The 21930-nt window shown below is 42.5% G+C and overlaps 1 protein-coding gene across 1 annotated transcript in view; it reads right to left on the reverse strand.

Moving 5' to 3' along the window:
* The window catches only part of LOC135539012 (cell adhesion molecule 1-like), a 31596-nt gene extending 14624 nt beyond the window's left edge, over positions 1 to 16972 (reverse strand). Inside the window, exons 1-2 of the mRNA XM_064964899.1 lie at positions 16816 to 16972; positions 16272 to 16424 (exon numbers count right to left, since the gene is read on the reverse strand). Coding sequence (XP_064820971.1) covers positions 16272 to 16407 — 136 coding nt within the window. The 5' untranslated portion in view covers positions 16408 to 16424; positions 16816 to 16972. The remainder of the gene's footprint in view (positions 1 to 16271; positions 16425 to 16815) is intronic.
* Positions 16973 to 21930: the final 4958 nt, after the last annotated feature.

A 21930-nucleotide genomic window follows, 5' to 3' on the forward strand; every position in this document is an offset into this window, starting at 1 on the left:
CATAATGTCCAATACTTGTGTCCAAGTAGCTGCATTTGCTATCACTTTCAGCTTACGTGCCCAAAAACTGACTGCTGGTCCAAGATAACTCGCACGAAAACTTCCAAAAGATATATTCCAGGTCGAATAAACTGATCAAACTAAGTAGAGAATCAATCTCAGGATGTTATTATCATATATATCCAATAACGTTCCAACCGGATCATACATTTTCATCTGGGGCCGATTGGAACAGCCGTAGCACTCACAGAGATATGCGCCACAGCAAAATGGCATTCTGTTGCGACACTGACTATTTTCCCTCCAATTAGGTCAAAGTTCACAGCAAATGCTCCATTACACTTTCTACTGAATGAGGATATCTAGTGGAAGGCGTAGGAAGTGCTTCCAGATCCATATCTTGTTGGGAAAGGAGGGGCGATGACGTCAAAGTTGCCTCAACTTTGGAAGATTGCCTGCCCTATGAGTTCTGTTATACTCACAGACATAATTCAAACAGTTTCAGAAACTTTGGAGTGTTTTCTATCCAATAGTAATACTAATATGCATATATTAACAATCTAGGACAGAGTTTTATGCAGTTCACTCGAGGCACGCAATTCATCCAAAGTAAAAATACTGCCCCCTATCCTCAACAAGTTTTAACGCCATAAGCCTACAGGTTCCCAACTGGGAACTACACCCCCCCGTTCAGCTCAAACGGTGGAGCAGGGAAAGCAAAAATATTCTTAAAAATATTTAACATCCACACATTAACAAGTCCAATACCTTAAATGAAAGATAAACACCTTGTTCATCTACCCAGCGTGTCAGAGTTTTAAAATGTTTTACAGCGAAAACATAGCACATATTTATGTTAAACCACCACTAGGAAAGCATACAATATGTAGCCACATTGCCTTGCAAAATAGCACAATCACAAACGCAGGATTAAAAGAAAAATAATTCACTAACCTTTTGAAAATCTTCATCAGATGACAGTAATAGCACATGTTACACAGTACATTTATGTTTTTTTCAATAATATGCAATTTATATCCATAAATCTCAGTTTACATTGAGCCATGTTCAAAAAATGCAACAGAAATGACCGGTGAAATTATAAATAGCTCCGGCAGCTAACGCCAGATAACAGCAATAAACATCATAAACTTTGACTAAATATACATGTTCTACATATATTTAGAAAGATACACTTCTTCTTAATGCAAACGCTGTGTTACATTTATTTTTAACGTTACAGAATTCGTTCACTATTCAATAATCTGAGACGGCGCTCAGACATTAGCATTATTTCTCTGCTATGTTGGAGTCGACAAAAATACAATTTTATAACATAAATATTCCCTTACCTTTGATGGTCTTCGACAAGAATGTCATGGAAGGAGTTATACTTACCTAATATAACGTTTGGTTGCTGTTGGTGTGTCTATGTATTAGCAAATGCTAACATCTTCAGGTGAATTACCCCAAAAAGGACTTCTGATCACGAACAATTGCGCATCAAAACTTCAAAATTACATATTATATGTCGACTAAACTGGTCAAACTAAGTGCAGAATCAAGCTTTAGGATGTTATTAACGTACAAAACAATTGGCGATTAAATCAAACATAATGAACTCTCCTCAAGCAAGCTGGAACAAAGAGACCCTTTTCCCAGAGCGCGCTCCTAAAAACTCGTGACACCTCAGTATTTTGCCCGCCAAGCAGTCAAAGCTCGTGCTATTTTCTCCGTTCCACGTCTCATTGAAAGACAAGAGCAAGCTGAAGAAATAGAAACTGTTCCGAGATCCGTAGCTGGTTGGGAAGGGTGGGGGCGATGACGTCAAAGTTGGAGCAACTTTCTCTGGTGTGAGAGAGAGTTTGGGAGAATGGCTGCCCTGTGAGTTCTGCTTTACATACAGACATAATTCGAACGGTTTTAGAAGCTTTAGAGTGTTTTCTATTCAATAATAATTATTATATGCATATATTACCAATTTTTGACAGTTTTTTTTCCAGTTTACTATGGGCACGCAATTCCTCCAAAGGGGGCAGTATTGGGCCTAGCCTTAACAGGTTTTAACTTGGCTTTCGAAGACCTTAGAAAGACAGGGTAGGATAGATATAGGTCTGTAGAAGTTTGGGTTTAGAGTGTCACCACCTTTGAAGAGGGGTATGACCGCGGCAGCTTTCCCAGCTTTGGGAATCTCAGATGATTCGAAAGAGAGGTTGAACAGGCTAGTAATAGAGGTTGCAACAATTTTGGCAGGGCACAGCTGGGTGCAGAGGGAGGTCTATAGCAAGCGGCAACAGTGAGAGACTTGTTTCTGGAAAGTTGAATTTATAGAAGTAGAAGCTCGAATTGTTAGGATACAGACTTGGATAGTAATACAGAACTCTGCAGGCTATCTTTGCAGTAGATTGCAACCACGCCCCCTTTGGCAGTTCTATCTTGGCGGAAAATGTTATAGTTAGCAATGGAGATTTCAGGGTTTTTGGTCTTTTTCCTAAGCCAGGATTCAGACACGGCTAAGACATCCGGGCTGGCAGAGTGTGCTAAAGCAGTGAGTAAAACAAATTTAGGGAGTAGGCTTCTAATATTAACGTGCATGAAACCAAGGCTTTTACGGTTACAGATGTCAACAAATGAGAGCACCGTGGGAGTGGAGCTAAGCTCTGCAGGACCTGGATTAACCTCAACATTACTAGAGGATTATTGGAGAAGTAGGATAAAGCTACTGCTAAATGCTATACAAACTGGCCGTCTAGCACATTCGGAACAGAGAGTAAAAGGAGCAGGTTTCTGGGCATGATAGCACAGATTCATAGTGTGCATAGTGTACAGACAAAGGTAAGGTAGGATGTGAGTACATTGGAGATAAACCTAGGCATTGAGTAATTATGAGAGAGATATAGTCTCTAGAGACGTTTAAACGAGGTCATCGCATATGTAGGATGTGGAACAACATGGTTGGTTAAACCTCTACTGACTCCCCATCCCGCATGCGGGAGCGTAATCATCGCATGACACTATATTGAGACACAGTTTAGCCTTTTGTTAATCACCCTGTCATCTCAGATTTTCATAATATGCTTTACAGCCAAAGCCAGACAAGCATTTGTGTAAGTTTATCGATAGCCTAGCATAGCATTTTGTCCAGCTAGCAGCAGGTCACTTGGTCACGGAAATCAGAAAAGCAATCAAATTAAATTAAATTGTTTACCTTTGATGAGCTTCGGATGTTTTCACTCACAAGACTCCCAGTTTGATAGCAAATATTCCTTTTTTCCAAAAAGATTATTTTTGTAGGCGAAATAGCTTGGTTTGTTCTTCACGTTTGGCTGAGAAATCGCCCGGAAATTACAATCAAAAATATTCCAAATCAGCTCCATAATATCAACAGAAACATGGCAAACGTTGTTTATCATCAAACCTCAAGGTGTTTTTCAAATATCTATTCGATAATATATCCATCGGGACAATTCGTTTTTCAGTAGGACCGATTGGAGTAATGGCTACCTCTTTAATTTACGTGAGAATCTCTCTGGGGGCATCAGGTGACCACTTGCGCAATGTAGCCGCCTATGGCTATTCTTCAACATAAATGCATAAAACTACGTCACAATGCTGTAGAAACCTTCAGGAATACGGAGAAAGCGTAATCTGGTTGATAGCCCATTCACTGCTCAATAGGGACTCATTGGAATGCAGCGCTTTCAAAACATGGGGCACTTTCGGATTGGATTTTTCTCAGGCTTTCGCCTGCAGCATCAGTTCTGTTATACTCACAGACAATATTTTTACAGTTTTGGAAATTTTAGAGTGTTTTCTATCCTAAACTGTCAATTATATGCATATTCTAGCATCTTGTCCTGACGAAATATCCCGTTTATTATAGGAACGTTTTTTTCCAAAAATGAAAATACTGCCCCAAGTCACAACAGGTTTTAAGGCATATTGAGCAGGGCTAGAGGCTCTACAGTGAAATAAGACAGTAATCACTAACCAGGACAGTAATGGACAAGGCATATAGATATTAGAGAAGCATGCGTAGCCAAGTTAACATATGGGTCCAGTGAGTGGTTGGGCTGACTGGGACACGGCGATTCAGACAGTTAGCAAGCCGATGCTAACATGCTAACCGTTAGTAGGCTGGGGCTAAACAAGCTAGCAGTTATCAGACTGGGGCAGACAAGCTAGCAGTTAGCAGATCGGGGCAGGCAAGCTAGCAGTTAGCAGACTGGGGCTAGCAAGTTAGCCTTTGGGGGGGGCGTCGCGATGGGGGTAAGTCTGTTTTTGCCTCTTCGTGAGGTGACGTCGATAGACCAGTCGTGGAATTAGTAGGATTCCAAGTAGCTCTAGGTAGCTAGCAGGCCTAGCAGGTTAGCAGAATGGGCCTTCAGCGGGCGTGACGCCTGAGGGGCCTGTTGGAATCCTCGGGCAGATTGTCGGTATTCCAGTCGTATAGGATCGGAGGGGTTCCGTGCCCCGTACCTGCAGTTGAAGGGGTCCGGATATTGTAGCCCAGGAGTGGGCTTCGGTGGTAGCCCAGGAGCCGTGTCCGGGCAAGCTTTAGGCAAATTGGTGCTCTCTCCGGGATGGAAACGCTAGCCAGGAGTGGTCACCTGGGATTGCGGTTAGCTAGTTGTGAAGATCCAGGTGAAAATCTTCAGAGTTTGCGGTAGGAATCCGGGGATATGGAAAGAAATAGGTCCGTTAAGCTCTGGTTTGAAAGCGAGAGCTTTCCAAGCTAAAGGTTAGCTGATGACCGCTAGAAATGGTTTGCTAACTGATAGCTGGTAGGTAGTTAGCTGGCTAGCTTCAGTTGAGGGATTCCAGATCCGAAGTAAATAGAAATACTTTAGAAAAAAGCAGATCCACGCCACATTGGGTGAGGCGGGTTGCAGGAGAGTATTTAGAAGTTGAGGATTAGGAAAATATTTTTAAAAGATATGCGAAGAAAAAGATGTAAAAAGATATATACAAGGGACACGACAGGACAAAAGACAGAGACGTCTGACTGCTACGCCATCTTGAATGATCTTCTGTCGGCACTCCAAAAGGTCCCAGTTACATCACAAATGGTCCTTTTGTTCGATAATGTCCTTCTTTATATCCATAAAAACTCAGTTTAGCTGGCGCGCTTCAGTCAATAATCCACCCAGTTTCTCTCCATCAAAATGAATCCCAAACTTTACTAATAAACTTTTCCAAACAAGTCAAACAACGTTTATAATCAAACCTTAGGTACCCAAATACGTAAATAAATGGTACAATTTAAGACGGAGAATCGTTATTGTCTTTACCGGAGAAAAATACCAAAGAATGCGCTCTCATTCACACGCTTGGAAACACTACAGCCGAAATGGGAGTCACCTAGAAAAACTACAATTTCTGGCTAATATTTCCAAAAACCAGCATGAAACTCTTTCTAAAGACTGTTGACATCTAGTGGAAGCCCTAGGAACTATATAAGTGATAGCCATTGAAAATAGTGGTAGGCTGATTTTTTTGTTTGTTTTTGCGATGGTTTGTCCTCGGGGTTTCGCAATATCAGTTCTGCCATTTTGTTCAATGCTGGCTGGAGACCTAGCTAGCCAGTAAGTAGCTAACACCAGACACAGATGAAAGGGGAGACATAAGTATCTTTGCCATAGATGAATAGTGTAAATTTTTTATTAGATTTGCTGACACCCTACAGTCAATCACCAGTTGAGTAGCATTCTAGCTATATAAACCACGCCCCTCCGCAAACACGCCTTCTCCAATGTGGATTACAAGGTGGTACTTATTTAAAGAAGGGTTATTTGACTCATATCTGCAGAAGATAGGTACATTAGTTACAAACGCAACACAGTACAATTCTTTTTCAGAGACTGAACAAGTTACCGTACACTAGAGCTTAGGGCTAAGAAGATTAATCAGTAGAACAAATAGGGAAGTGTCTCTCCCTTCCCCTAAGTGTGGGACTCTGCTGGTTCCCCTTGCTGCTGAGTTATAGCATCCCAAATGGCTCGCTATTCCCTATATAGTGCCCTACTTTTGACCAGGGCCCATAGAGCTCTGGTCTCAAGTAGTGCACTAAATAGGTAATAGGGGGCCATTTGGGACATAACCACAGTATGCTGTATGCATGCCTCTTCTACTGTTTCTGTATCCAAAACATCTGTTTCCCCAAGACAGAGCAGAACTCCATTCACAGGATGTCCCCCCTGGGAGGGAACAAGTGGCACTGGAGCCCAACCAGGGGGACTGAGCCAGTAATTGGTGGCATGGCACAAAATAGACTCCACAGCCCCACTGACTGACTGATACAAATATTTGTATGCGGACTAAATGTGTCCGAGAACAGAATAATTTCCCAAAAGGAGAGCTAATCGATTACCAGAATGCTGCCTGTATAGCTTTACTCTGTAGTGATGCTGGACGGGCGGGCAGGTGCAGGCAGCGATTGGTTGAAGAGCATGCATTTAGTTTTACTTGTATTTAAGAGCAGTTGGAGGCCACGGAAGGAGAGTTTATGGCATTGAAGCTCGTCTGGAGGGTTGACAAAGGGATGATGGCTGACTGTAACATTCCCCCATATATCCCTCTGATGTTTCCCCTCTCTCTGACCTCCCCTCAGCTGCCCAGGGGTATAGAGTGGTTGATAGGGCAGGCAGGGGCCAAAATGACGGTAATTTACATTTATTTTGTTTTGAAGCAGCAGTCCTTGGAGAGGAGGTTGAGATGAGATGGCTTTGTAGTGAGATCATTTGGGGCTCTGGCCCAGCGCTCTGTAGTTAATGAGGTCCAGACAGAGAGCCTCATATGAAGGAGAGCGGTGTAATGTACTGTAAGTATGGGCTTCCTGGTGCTGCAGGGGCAATTCACTTATTGTTATGGCTTTAAGAGGTTGGAGAAGTATATTATTGCTTGTAGGGATATGGGCTAGAGGGCATCTGAGGGGGTTGTTCAGCTAAGATAATGTTCAGCTGATTATAATAAGGACATCTATGCATTCATGTGGGTGTCAGAGAAATGGAAAGAGCGAGAGAGATTTGCTGAAACAATAATGTTTGCCATTTGGGAGTACTTCTCTATTAAAGTCAACAACACTATCTTAGACCCTTTCCCTATACAATTTCCTACAGCATATTTAACCATTCTAAAGCAAATGTTCTCCCCATACCCAGTTCCGTACATGATGGCCACATGGGCTTCGTCCGCACGCCAGATGTTCTGGAGGAGGATTAGTGTAGAACTGGTCTCAACACACAGTCCCATCCTTTCCTCCTCAATGACATCATCCACAATGCAATAGTACAGTCAGAGCCCAGTGCAGTAAGTGGGCTAGGCTGTAGTATACTGTATGGCCTATGTATCTGTACTATATAAGTATCACTTATGCTATAGTTACTCAATCCTATCTTCCCTTCTGCTATGGTGACTGTCCCTATAATGACTGCCCCAAGGGCAGCAACATCAATAGTATCTGCCCTTCTCATGAGAGAAGGTTGTTCAAACGTTAAAGCATTTAAAAGCATCGCAATGGTCTTTTCCAGTGAATGGATGATGTAACAGAACATTTGAATCTGGCTATTGTATTTGGATCAACATAACGCCTATAACTTTTGTGAAGGAGCTACCTATAGGTGTGTGGCAGTTCCTTTATCAAAGGCTACGACACCTACAGCAATCCATGCCCTGATTAAGATGGCAGCAGCTCATTCTATCTCCTCCTTCTCCCCTAGCTTTATAAATGTATTTCTACTCTGATTTCCCAGCTGTCAAAGCAGCAGTTCGAGGCGAAGGCCGTGTCGCAGGCACTCTTCCAAGACATGACTATGGTGCTGCTCTGAGCCAATGAGGTGACCTTGAGTTCCCTGCCTGGTCTACTGGGCCCGGGCCGTTTGACATGCCTGACAGATGCTTTATTTCCTCTCATTAACTTGTGAGAGGTGTGAAGAGAGAAAGAGAAGTGGGGGGGGGGAGAGAGAGAAACCCCGTTTATACCTGGTTCTAACTTGCGTCCTGATATTGTCCACATTCTGATTATGCCCTTATTTTTAGACAGATGTAGATGATTAAGCGATGCATTGGGATCTGATGGCGATCAGATCATCCTGACCACCTCCGGAGGTTGTCAGAAGCATTATGTCTGGAAATCTTACCAGTGTAGACCAATCTGGATAGTGAACCCATTTCATCCATCATCATCCCGGCCTCTAGAATCATTGACAGGTGACACCATTGACTTATTGCATCAATATGTGTCTTAAAATGAATATATATTGAAAGAATAACTGTCAAATAATTTGCATACAGGGAGGGGCCAGGATATCTGGTCACAATGCATGCACAGTGTACATGGATAAGAGACACATCTGTGGGCTACAATGTGGGCATAGTCAGAATGTGGATAAAATCAGGACAAAGGATGCATGTTAGAACCAGGTATAAACACGGCTAGAGAGAGTGGAGAGAAGGGGGGTGGGGGATAGGGCGAGAGAGGAAACAGGTCTAATTTGAGGCAGTGGACCCAGACTTGACTCCTCAGGTTTAAACCTCGGTGAGTCATTGAGCTGGTGCAAGATTACAGGCAGGAAAGACACTAACGAGACTGAATGATTATACTGAGATGTTTGAGTAGCCTTTTTAGATTTGTACATGTACACAATTGAAAATAGCAGATTTTGGCACTGATAAGCAGACAAATTGAAACACAGTGTCTGTACAATAGCATTCTATATATGACGTCGGAGCTCAGAGCTTCACGGCGCTGTATGGGTTTTGACTGATGAGCCTATGTTTTTCTATTGTAACGATAATTTGCAGTGGAACACGCACCTGAATGCACTCTCGAACTCCTTTCTATGCGCACCAAAATGGCGAGTTCTCTGACTTGCCCTGTGAACACTGTATGATCTTGTTTTATAACTTGGCAATAGAACAAGCTTTCAAATGATTCCCACCTGACCCAGATTGCGATTTATAATGGGCCTTTCTTGGATTGCGTAAACAACCAAAGGAATTGTGTGATGGTGGGGGATGCAGGGCTGAGTTCCAAACAAAACAAACATGTGCTTGCTCTAGGCCGCTTGGAGACACCATTTAGTCCTCTCACTCAAACCCTTGTCATTTTTTTGTTGTCTTATGTTGCACCTACTCCACATTTTACAGGAATATTCTTATCATGTTACTGAATGTATCCAGAGTATTTTCAGATTTCGTTATCAACAAATGTGAAAAGTGAAAAGTACAATAAATGGCCATAAAAGCCAACAGTGATGATCCATGTGAACGTGCCTCCACTGAGGATCCATGGTACATCACCGGGCCAAGCTTCCTCCAGTGAGGATCCATGGCGGTGTCAGAGGAAGGCCCAAAAATTATCTAGACCAGTGATGATCCATGCTTCCACGCGGCAAGCCTACCAGTGATGACGTCATCGTCAGAAGGCATGGACCCGCAGTGTGGTAAGTGTTCAGATAAAGGATCCAAAACTCCGAACAAAATAACAAAGAGCCTCCAGCAGGTGAACAGAAACTAAACAGAAAATAACTACCCCGGTCCGAATGATCCCCAATCAGAGACAACGATCTGCCTCCAACCACACCCGGAAGCCACCAGTGACGGCCTCTCCAAAATAGAGGAGCCTCTATGGCCAGGGCGGTCCCCAGTCCGGCCACAAAGCCTGACTCTAAAGGGGAGGGTCCCAGTCCGGCAGCCTCCAGCGGTTCTGGTCCGGACCCCCTCCACCCGCAGATCCCTCCGCTTTGGTGGCGGCCCTGGTGCATGGACCTTCACTGGTGGCGGCCCTGGTGCATGGACCTTCACTGGAGGAACCGGGCCGCAGATGATTGGTGATCTGCGGCCCGGTTCCTCCAGTGAAGGTCCATGCACCAGGGCCGCCACCAGTGAAGGTCCATGCTCCGGACTGGAGGCCGCCAGGCCGGACGGGGGATCTGCGGGTGGACTGCGGGGGATCTCACTGCAGGTCCGGGCCATGGATCATCACAGAGGCCGCCATGGATCATCACTGGAGGGATGCCATGGATCCTCACTGGACGTGCCATCCCCTAGAGTCAGGTTTTGTGGATCATCACTGGAGCTTTTGGCCATGGCATCACTGGGGGACGGGAGCTGGAACAGGTCTCACCAGAATGCCAGGAGACATACAGGCAGTTTTTATTCTCTATTTTGGTTAGGCTGGCACAGGATGCACTGGGGCTATGATGGACTGGAGGCAAAGTGCGGAGCCAGCTCAAGCATGGACCTGGAGTTTCTTCTTCTATGTTGGTGAGGTTACCACCGGAGGTCTGGAGGCAGCTGTCTCATCCTGGCTGGATACCTCTGATTGGGGATCATATATATGTTGTCCTTTTTTGTTTGGGTTTTGTAGAGTAGTTATTTTCTGGTTTAGTTTCTGTTCACCTGACAGGACTGTCCTGGCTGAATTCACTCTTTGTTAGCACGGTTATTTTGCTTCCACAGAGCGTTTTGAGCTGTGATGAACACTTACCACACTGCAGAACTGGATAGCATGGTCCATGCCATTCCCCACTAAGACGAGGAGTTGGCTCAGGTCTGACACTTGGACCTAGACTTGGGGCTGCCTCTGGTACCGCTTGCCGTGCGTGGTAGCAGAGAGAACAGTCTATGACTTCCGCCTGTTTCCATGGCAGGGTCTTGTATGATAACCTCCTCCCATGTTGAGGCCTTGACTCTTCTGACACCTGCTCCTCCTGGTACGCTATAGGTCATGAATGGCAGGAAGTTCTGTCACGTCTCTCGTCAGAAGTGATGGACAAAGGCAGTTATTATGAAATTATTAGACCAAAAATGAGGACACAACAGTTCACCTGACAGAGTGAATCCAAACATTACACTGTTGATTTTATGTGCATTTTACATTTATTGTACTTTTCACTTTTCACATTTGTTGATAACGAAATCTGAAAATACTCTGGATACATTCAGTAACATGATAAGAATATTCCTGTAAAATGTGGAGTAGGTGCAACATAAGACAACAAAAAAAATGACAAGGGTTTGAGTGAGAGGACTAAATGGTGTCTCCAAGCGGCCTAGAGCAGGCACATGTTTGTTGCACAGTCTATGCACAGTCACTTTTAATAACTTTATCTACATGTACATATTACCTCAATTACCTCGACACCGGTGCCCCCGCACATTGACATCAACTCTGTACCGGTACCCCCTGTATATAGCCCCGCTACTGTTATTTACTGCTACTCTTTTGTTATTTGTTACTCTTATCTCTTACTTTTCTTATAGGTATTTCCTTAAAACTGCATTGTTGGTTAAGGGCTTGCAAGTAAGCATTTCACTCTAAGGTCTACCTACACCTGTTGTATTCGGCACATGTGACAAATACAATTTGATTTGATTATCTCCAAGCGGTTCGCTTTAAAATTGCTACCATGCTTATGCATATACTTTCTTAAAATTAGACCTATCCATGTAGGCCAACTCCCATGAGTGTAAAGGGTTAATTAACACAGAATGGTAACATAAAAGTGAGATTTTTGACAGGAAGGCAAGTTAGGATCCACATACTACGGTGGTAGTGGATGTGGAATTTATCATGTATTTTAAATATTATTTTAAACCTGTTGTGCTTTTTTCTTTTTACTTCAGTTAGTTAGAACACAATTGGTTGCAAAAAGTTCTACTTGTCTTCAGTCCATTAGCTTGATGCATGTAAAACTATGTTTTAATACCTGACGTTCAGTACTGCTCTCTTGGGAACAACACAACTTAGTTTTAGACACATTTGTAGCATCTAAGTCAACAGGAAACAGATGCATAAAGGATACAGAGTCACACACATACTGATCAACATCTGATTGTCTCACCTCAATGAACTCTCCCTCACAAAAAAAATACAAAATTACTGCATGACAATTCTACTCTAACCAGTGAGTGCATTCTATAATGATCTCTTTGCGTCTTCACTGTCTCCCAAGGCTGTTATGACAGTCCAAGGCATGCTGCGTCCCTTTGGTATTCAGGCAGCAGTGCCTTCCTCTCAGACAGCATCACGTTGAGCCTGTCGTATTGGCTCGTCAACAACAACAGCAGTACAGAGTCACTTCGATGCAGACACACGGATCCCGTCACTGAAGAGGGGAGCGAGTTAAGGGTTTAATTTGGTCACTTTGGCTGGTGTGACATGCTGTGTTGGATGGCACTGTGATAGCTATTCTTTATCAAACAAACCGAGGGGAATATGAGTGGAGAAGATTCTCAGAGGAATGTTTTCATGTAGACAGCCTACATGATGAATGTCAGTGAGAGAAAGTGACTCTGTCCTTGTTGTAATATAATCTCTTCATAACACCGGGTTTAACAATGACGAAGCTTTGTCAGTTATTTGTTCAAATTCAGTTCAAATGTGGTCTAAAATGGTTCCAAAGATTTCACGAGAGAAACAGAAAGACACATTTGTTTCTTTTCAAAACTGTCTCACAATATTTTCCCTACCCTTTATAAAACAATGAGAGCACAACTACCTCTGTTCCTTCAGTATACATTTACTTCTGTGTTTTGGGTCGTTGTCCTGTTGCATCACCCAACTTCTGTTGAGCTTGGCAGACATTCTCCTGCTAAATGTCTTGATAAACTTTGGAATTCATTTCCCCTCGATGATAGCAAGCTGTCCAGGCCCTGCGGCAGCAAATCAGTCCCAAACAATGATGCTCCCTCCACCATACTTTACAGTTGGGATGAGGTTTTGATGCTGGTGTGCTGTGCCTTTTTTTCCGCCACACATGGTGTTGTGTGTTTCTGTCAAACAACTCAATTGTAGTTCCATCTGTCCACAGTAGTGCAGTGGAACATCAAAGTGCACTTTTGCAAACTTCAGACAGCAGTGTCTTCTTCTGCAGCAATGTTTTTGTTGGACAGCAGTGTCTTCTTCTGTGGTGTCCTCCCATGAACACCATTCTTGTTTAGTGTTTTACGTATTGTAGACTCGTCAGAAATGTTAGCATGTCCCAGAGATTTCTGTAAGTCTTTAGCTGACACTAGGATTCTTCTTGACCTCATTGAGAATTGTGTGTTCTCTTGCAGTCATCTTAGCAGGACGGCCACTCCTAGGGAGGGTAGCAACAGTGCTGAACTTTCTTCATTTATAGACAGTGTCACGGTCGTCCTCCTCTTCATCTGAAGAGGAGAGGCGAGAAGGATCGGAGGACCAAAATGCGGCGTGGTATGTGTTCATGATGAATATTTAATTAAAGAAAGTACTGAACACTGAATACAAAAACAATAAACAAATAACAACTGTGAAGCTATAAATGAGACCTGTGCTGACACAAGCAACTAACATAGACAATCCCCCACAAACAAACAGTGCAACCCAGGCTACCTAAGTATGATTCTCAATGAGAGACAACTAATGGCACCTGCCTCTGATTGAGAACCATACTAGGCCGAAACATACAAATCCCCAAATCATAGAAAAACAAACATAGACTGCCCACCCCAACTCACGCCCCGACCATACTAAATAAATACAAAACAAAGGAAACAAAGGTCAGAACGTGACAGACAGTTTGTCTTACCGTGATGACTGACTGATGAACATCAAAGCTTTTAGGGATACTTTTGTAACCCTTTCCAGCTTTATGCAAGTCAACAATTCTTAATCTTAGGTCTTCTGAGATCTCTTTTGTTTGAGACATGGTTCACATCAGGCAATGCTTCTTGTGAATATGAAACTCACATTTTGTGAGTGTCTTTTATAGGGCAAGGTAGCTCTAACCAACATCTCCAATCTTGTCTCACTGATTGGACTTCAGGATAGCTGACTCCTGACTCCAATTAGCTTTTAGAGAAGTCATTAGCCTAGGGGTTCACATACTTTTTCCAACCTACACTGTGAATGTTTAAATGATGTTTTCAATATAGACAAGAAAAATACATTAGTTTGAGTGTTATTATTTTAAGCACACTATGTTTGTCTATTGTTGTGACTTAGATGAAGATCAGATCAAATTTGATGACCAATTTATGCAGAAATCCCGGTAATTCCAAAGGGTTCACATAATTTTTCTTGACACTGTATATATATATATATATATATATGAATATATATCTATATATATATATATATCATGCAAGTTCTGCACCAATACACATGTAGGATCTTAATTTGAGTCAGTTTGCTACAGCAGGAAAATAATCCTGCATGAAATTATAATAAATGGAGGAGATGGAGACATGGTCTGAAAAAAGGAATAAATCCAAAACTGAGGCTTGAATGCAAAAGAAAGATTTCATGTAATTTAGTAGACACTCTTCTCCAGAGCAACATAGAGGAACAATTATAGCAAAGTGCTTCGCTCATTGGCACATTGTTAGATTGTTCACCTAGTCGGCTTTGGGATTCAGACCAGAAACCTTTCAATTACTGGCCCAACCCTCTTAACCGCTAGTCTACATGCCACACAGAAAGCTGTTAATTTGAACATCATGGTTTCTTTAAAAAAATCACAGGAGCAATAATTTATTATATTTCTCTGTTCTCTTTTGTATATTATACAGATCACTAGGTCCTGACTACAGGTTCTCTGATGTATTTTCTTGTTTGATCATGTGACATGTAATTATCCTTGAAATTAAAACAGGTGTGTGTGCCGACCATTTATACGGAGGTTGGCCTGAGACCCAAACTTCTGTTTAGATATTTTGGGCACAATGATGTTCAAATTAGCATCTTTATTTTGCATTCAAACCTTAGTTTTGGATCTCCTCCAGTATTCTTATTTGAACGCCTACGCACCTGGAACCAACACAATTTAGTAGTAACCTTTAAAGAGCGCAGACGGCCTCCTATCATTTAAATATCATAATTAATAGACATTGTTGTAGGGGTTGATACATTTTTTTGTTATGGAAAATCATGTATGAAATTTCAGTGGAAATTACAAGCTTCAGAAGCCTTTTAAAACCTTCTGTAAAAAAAAACACAAAAATTAAGCCATATCCATATAGGCCAATTCCCAAGAGAATTGGCCTATATACTCAATACTACAAGTTAAGTATAATAAACACAAAAGGTATTACATTTCCTGCACTGCAAGGAAGTGCTCCTGCAAAAGGGTGGTCAAATTAAGATCCTACATCTGTATTTATCCACACGGTTTTCAGATGCTCAGTATGTGAGGGTGCTCTTTTGTGTGTGTGAGTATATGTGTGTGAGTGAGAGAGATAGAGTGCGAAATTGAGCTGCTACCAGTCAGGATGTCCTTATCAGGAGAGCAGGACCTGTGGTGCTAGAGGTGTTCTTACCCAGACCCCTCTCTGGGTTTGCGGCTGGCTGATAAACAGACACTCCCTATAATCTGTAGGTCCATAGGCTGAAACCTCTCTCTCTCTCTCTCTCTCTCTCTCTCTCTCTCTCTCTCTCTCTCTCTCTCTCTCTCTCTCTCTCTCTCTCTCTCTCTCTCTCTCTCTCTCTCTCTCTCTCTCTCTCTCTCTCTCTCTCTCTCTCTCTCTCTCTCTCTCTCTCTCTCTCTCTCTCTCTCTCTCTCTCTCTCTCTTCTCTCTCTCTCTCTCTCTCTCTCTCTCTTTCTCTCTCTCTCTAGAGCTCTCTCTCTCTCTCTCTCTCTCTATTATCTTACTTCTCATACAATCAAACTGTAATTAAATAACCTGCATGCAGTTGATTACTACAAAATACTTCCACAGGGTATTTGGTAGCATTCTTTATCATGTGATGAAATATTCCCAGTGAGATTGATCACAGTAGCCATATCATTCATATGGTCTGTCTTCTCTTTTGGGGGTGTTCCTCTCCCCATATCACCAGAGGACCATCTCTAGGGCAACCTCCAACCTCCTCAGTCACCTGCTCTGGGCTCTGAACCTCTAACAATATTGGCATAGATTCTGTGTGCATCCCAAATGGTACCTGATTCCCTTTGCGGTGCACTACTTTTGACCAGGGCCCATAGGGTGCCATTTGGGATGCACACAGAACAGTGTGGCATTTAATTAATATACCTGTATTTCCTAATGGGTTTGCATAGAACGTGCATAAAACATTACTTAGGAGGATAGTAGTAGGATTGCGCGGGATCCTTTTATCTACATAAATATTTGTTTTAGGTTTTGTCCAAGAGGACACAAGCCTTTGGATTAGCTTTGTCTTCACAGCTGGTCCAAGCCAAGTTTGTCCTCTCTTGTCTAGTCCAGCACTTCCCTAAATACCACTGGAGAGTACTACCTAGTAGGTCTATGGTTGTATCACGTGTAGAGGAATGTGGTACACTTACCAGCTCTGAAGGGTTGTGTGAAGTGTTCTGTGAAATTCTGTGTGACCAGATGGGTGACGACCTCAATGATTCCTTGTTCGAAGGATTCTGGCGATGTCATGGTTATTGCTGGACCTGCTGTGGTTGATGCCTTCATGATGATGTCAGTCAGTGCTGGATTTACATGCAGAGAAATAGTGAACGTGTTATTTCTTTAAATTAAACATAGCTGCCTCCTCTTTGACATGTACAATATCTCAGGTGGTTAAGTATTTTAGAGCAGTTAACAGAGTGGAGATGTTCTCATACAGTCAAAGTGGGCATTTCACTATTCAAAACCACACAAATGACACCACTGACTACATGCATTGTCAGGGTTATTACTCAATCTGAAAATCACTGATATGACAGAATTAATCCAGATATTATGGACGTTGGCTTGAAGCTCTCTTCACTTTTCTCTCTCTGTCCTTCACACAGTGCAACTTGTCTACAAAGTCTGTCATAGAACGACAATACAAACTCCTTAATAGAAACGATAAATGTCAAGAAATGCAGAACTCACCAATTCCAAGTCAAGCAATACGTTTTCCGTTAACTCCCTTTCCTTGATGAATTTGTGCAACTGCTTTGCTGTTAAGTTGACAGTAGTGTTAAGTTGGAGACCCATGCGCAATGTGTTTTTTTCTCTCCCTCCCTCAAATGGGTGTGGGCCACATCTGTTGCTCTGTGAGCTGATCTGCTAATTCCCCTGGTAGACATGGTCTCTTACGTAGCCATGAGTTAAGCATGCAGGCCCCTCCCTTTTACAAATGGGCCACAGCTGCTGAGTGATTGTCTCACACAATAGAACTGGCTGGGATAGGGTTATGGATAGGTCTCGGGGATAAGGAGGAGTGGAGGCACACACAGGAAGCCCGGGGACCTACTATTGGGTAGAGTGATAGTGTCACACGGATAGAGTCCTGGGATAGAGTAAAGGCTAGGGTTATGGAGGGGAGGGAGGGAGGGAGAGAGAGAGAGAGAGACATACACAGGAAAACTGAGACCTATTGGGTGGACTGGCGGCAGGTAGTCTAGCAATTAATAGAGTTGGGGCAGTAACCAAAAGGTGTCTGTTTTAAATCCCAGAGCCAACTAGGTGGAAAAATGGTCAACATTGTCCTTTAGCAAGGCACTAGTTGATCTGGATAAGAGCATCTACTCAATGACTTAAATGTAACAGCTAGGCAGTGGACAGCTAGGCAGTGTTAAGACATGTAAAGAACCTGACAGACTCTTAGAACTAAGCTGAATCTCTCCCTCAAAACTAGATAGAACAACTAAGTGTTATTGCACATGGTTACCCTCTGTGACTGCTAGTTGAGTATTGTTCTAGCAGTCAGGGTAGGTGATCTGTAAACATAATGTCTTTTTAATCGCCACCCTTTCTCAGTGAAACTGAAACTAATGTTGGTTGTCATGTCTGCCGATGCTAAACAAACCGTTTCTAAGGAGGGCCAGATGGTGCTCAGTTGTATAGGCAATTACATGATTACAAAGACAAACATTTACCTGTGGAATGGGCCTACATACTTAACAAAGATGAAAATGCCCACTTGGCAGGTTTAATCACAAGTGTGTTTACTCATATAAATTGTCTAATATACATTTTAAACTAATTCCATTACCTACATAATAAGTAGCCTACAGACTAGAATTGAAATCCAGTTCCGTATTTGACAGGCAGAAGAAGGCGGCATAATCACATCAACGTCTTGATTGGCTGACTATGCAGTTCAGGCTGGATTGGACAGTGTTGTGTTGTGTTGCGTTGCGTTGCGTTGCGGTGTGTGTGTGTGTGTGTGTGTGTGTGTGTGTGTGTGTGTGTGTGTGTGTGTGTGTGTGTGTGTGTGTGTTGATGCGTGTGTTGTGGAGTTCCCCTTGTTGTTTCTTGCCTTTGTGGGACATTCAACCACAACACTCAGCCTGTCATTTCATATGACCTGTGCTTGATGAGAGCCTGGCCACCGCTAGGCTGCCAGAGCATCGAGGTCTTGAGGGTAAACGTCACAGCTGAGAAAATATTGAGGAGGCTCGCTCCCTCCAGGGGAGAGTGGCTTACTACGGTCTTCACCAGAATCGATTACACAGTAAGTATTACCTACTTTGAAGAGTATCTGTTATCAAGCTGAAAATGACAAGATGTTCTGATTACTGACGATGGCACGGAGAAGAGGCTGTGATGGGGTAGTTAAGCGTTAGAAAAACATCTAGTCCTCTTTGTACCTGAGCAATTTCAAGACTGGTAATCAACATACGGCACGAAGAGGTGCCTCTTCACAGTCAATTTCTCTGGATTACTGCATTGAAAAGAGTCTTATTAGGAAGTCATTCTTTTTGCTAGATTTACTTAGATGTTGTCAAAAACACTATACAGCTGTAATTAAGACAGCTGTATAATGTATAATTGTAATTATTCATGATCTCTTCACACCCATGCACGGCCACGCACTAGGTTGAGATACACTTGCCTCTCCTAATGTTGTGGCTGGCTGGATGTGCAAATATGCCATGACAGGCAATTTACTGCATGGAAGCGGTGAGAGACAGAGCAGAATATTATTGTCCTCCCACACAGAGGCTCAACTTCCTAGCCTACCTTACAAATAAAGGTTTTCTTGTGTTTCCCTTTAGCAAATAGTCTTTGGTTTAAACAGCTACACCCATTGAAGCTCAAAGTACTTCCTTATCAATCTCTGTTCTCCATGAGCTATTTCAGGACCAGAGATGACACAGATAATTCTGACATTCCATCACAAGGGTTAGAGTTAGCCCTTCGGTCCTAGGAAGAAATCTCAAACCCTCACCCAGGAGCCTGAAAGGTCCCACTGATCACTGTTGTTGTCGTCTTTATTTGACAAGTCTCAAAGAAATTAGCCGCTCGCTAGGAAATTGATGCCATGTGGCTCTGGTGTGAATGGAGTGTTAAGTGGCACAGCTACAGTAGCTGAATCTTAGGGATATTTTTCATGAGTGTCCCTGGAGAAAGATCTGAGGGTCCATGTTTGGCTACAGGCTGTGAGTGACAGCTGGTAATTTTGTTGGCCAAGTTGTTTATGCCTCTGACCCGACTGTCTGCTGCCCGCACCCTGACTTAAACGCTTTAGACATGCCTTATTTGTTTTCCGGTTATTTTTAGGTTTCATATCCTGTCTACAAGGTCGGCACATTCATCAATGCCCATTTTTTTCTCTCCTTTTTTTGTCAGTCTTTTAAACCCATTACATTCCACGTTAGACTTTTCCTCATTCCGTAATATCACTCAAAGAGGCCAATGTATTCTGTTAGTTTGCAAACGGAAGTAGAATTGAAGTAGTCACATTTGCCCTTACCCTCATCAGTCTGTGGATAGGTAGATGGATAGATTGGAAGCTTATGGGAAAGGTTAACCTGGTGTAATGAGGGAGCGGAGGAGAGCAGGACAGAGAGAGCGCAATGCATAATGGATGCTGGTTGCTGCATCATTACAGTCAAAGACTAAGTGCCATGCTGTTCTCCTCTTTCACTCAGTCTAGCAACTGACTGAAAATGGCCTACTAACAAGCTATGAATTCATAACTTTTACTGGGAAAAACACAATAAGTTCCCGACTGCAATAAATGTATGTAATAAACAAATGAATCTATTTTTGCAGTCATGATCATTCCTTTAGATAGTAGCTAATCAGACAGGTGGAGAACTGGGGAAGACAAAGCTCTCAGGTAATGTGGCATCGTCATCTTCAACATGTCTATCTCTGTAGCTGTCACAACAGCTAGAGGAAGATACATAGTCTCATTACCGGCATGTCCCAGTAGTACTCAGTCAACGATTCTATTATTTTCTCCCTCTGTAACCAACCTGAGGCTAATGTTGCTGGCTTTGTTGTTTCTCAACATCCAGACTAGATTTATTTGAACGTTTTCTCTTTTGCTTGATAATAAGTTGAACTAGTAGGAAGTGCGAACTTTGCTTATGTGCAAATGCTTAGTACCACTTTTTAAGTATTGAGCCGGCCTTCCTCTCCCACTGCATACCATTTTATTTTGATAGGAGGAAAGAGAGGAGAACAACAGCAGTGAATGTGGACCATAGTATAACATACGGTTTTGGTTTTAGGATCAGCCCACAGCTTGTAATTGTATTATTAACTAGCTGAGGGCAGAGGAGAGGGTAATGGTCTACTTCATCACTCCTCTAGAACCGCTTCTTCCCCAGTGATATACGATAACACCAGTCATTTCAATCATTCAACCACCCCGCTTTTCCCTAGTCTCCTAAAACTAAAGCTTGCCTTGAAGGCAAAAAAAAGAAAGAAACAAATGGCCGCATAAGAGCATTACTCATAAATATGCTTTACCCACACTTTTTTTAGTTTTCTTTTTCTGGTTTGTGATAGCGTGGGGTCAATTATATTGTGGATTAATCACAATGTCAGACGTTGATAATAAATGTTTTTAAGGCAATAGGACAGATAAAAGTGTGTACTTTGTACTGACCCAAGCTCAGACGGAAGAGGCAAAAAACAGATTTAGGAAAGCGAGATAAGAATAACACATTTGATATCAAATCACAACATATACTCTTATTCACATGAAGCTGTAAAAATGTCTTTATTAAATATACATTTGTTTACAATATACCTGAAGAATTCTATAAAACAAATTCAAAATAAATGCAATATTTAAATGAATCGTATTCAATAATTGTGTCAGTGATGTTTGTACATCTTTTACAATAAAATACTGTAGATAAATGACCTAATGCACTTTAAATAATATAACCAGGCTTTATCATGCGTCTTTCATGACAGAAAATCATCCCCTGAATACATGTTTCCTTTGTATAGCTTGCAAGCTTGCTAAACAGATTTGTTGTACAATTGACTTGTTCTGTTGGTTTGCTAACTGTGCAAAATATAAAGCCTTGCCGTTTTACCAATGTAAGAGCGAGTAACATGGATTGTGGAGGAGACCGCAGCAAATTTGTACAACACTGTACTTCTCTGTTCAACAAAACTCACAACATCAACCAGGACAAGAGCTCTCCTGAGAATGAACCTACCTTTATACCCTAGATTCCCTCTGATTACCTCCTATAGGTCGAGAGACAATTCACTTCAAAAGTTACTAGCACAATCACATAACGTTGTACCGTACTACATTTTGACTTTCAGACATCTAGTATCAGTTTACTGCACCACCCTTTGGTGATTCATAAAAGCATAACATGTCGAGGGGGTGTCGGTGATGGTGGGCGAGGGTTATTGGCAGTGAGGTTCGCAACAAACATACTGGGAACAGGAAAAGGAACGACGTGTTCCCGAGAACAAAAGGGGCCAGCCGCAAAGACCTTGGCACATAGTCACAATGCCTTTCAGTGGGATTTGATCAGTGGTTTAGCCAGGGAGCAAGAGCAGGTGCATTGCTTGCCCAGAACTTGCCTTGGCAGATGGTCGAACATCATTAATTAGTCATTATCACATTCATGATCCACAAGTGAATACAAGTAAGTGAGTTAGAGTACCGGTGCCCAACCAACCCCAAATGAATAAATCCCTTTAATTGTACATTCAGAATGGAAGCCTTTATAAAGCGGGCTTATAAAGTCACTGGGGTGGATCCGATTCATTGAGGCTTTTTGTCTCCTAACTTTAGAG

Source organism: Oncorhynchus masou, unplaced genomic scaffold, assembly GCF_036934945.1.
Source record: "Oncorhynchus masou masou isolate Uvic2021 unplaced genomic scaffold, UVic_Omas_1.1 unplaced_scaffold_31___fragment_4___debris, whole genome shotgun sequence".
In the NCBI taxonomy this organism is placed as follows: Eukaryota; Metazoa; Chordata; class Actinopteri; order Salmoniformes; family Salmonidae; genus Oncorhynchus; species Oncorhynchus masou.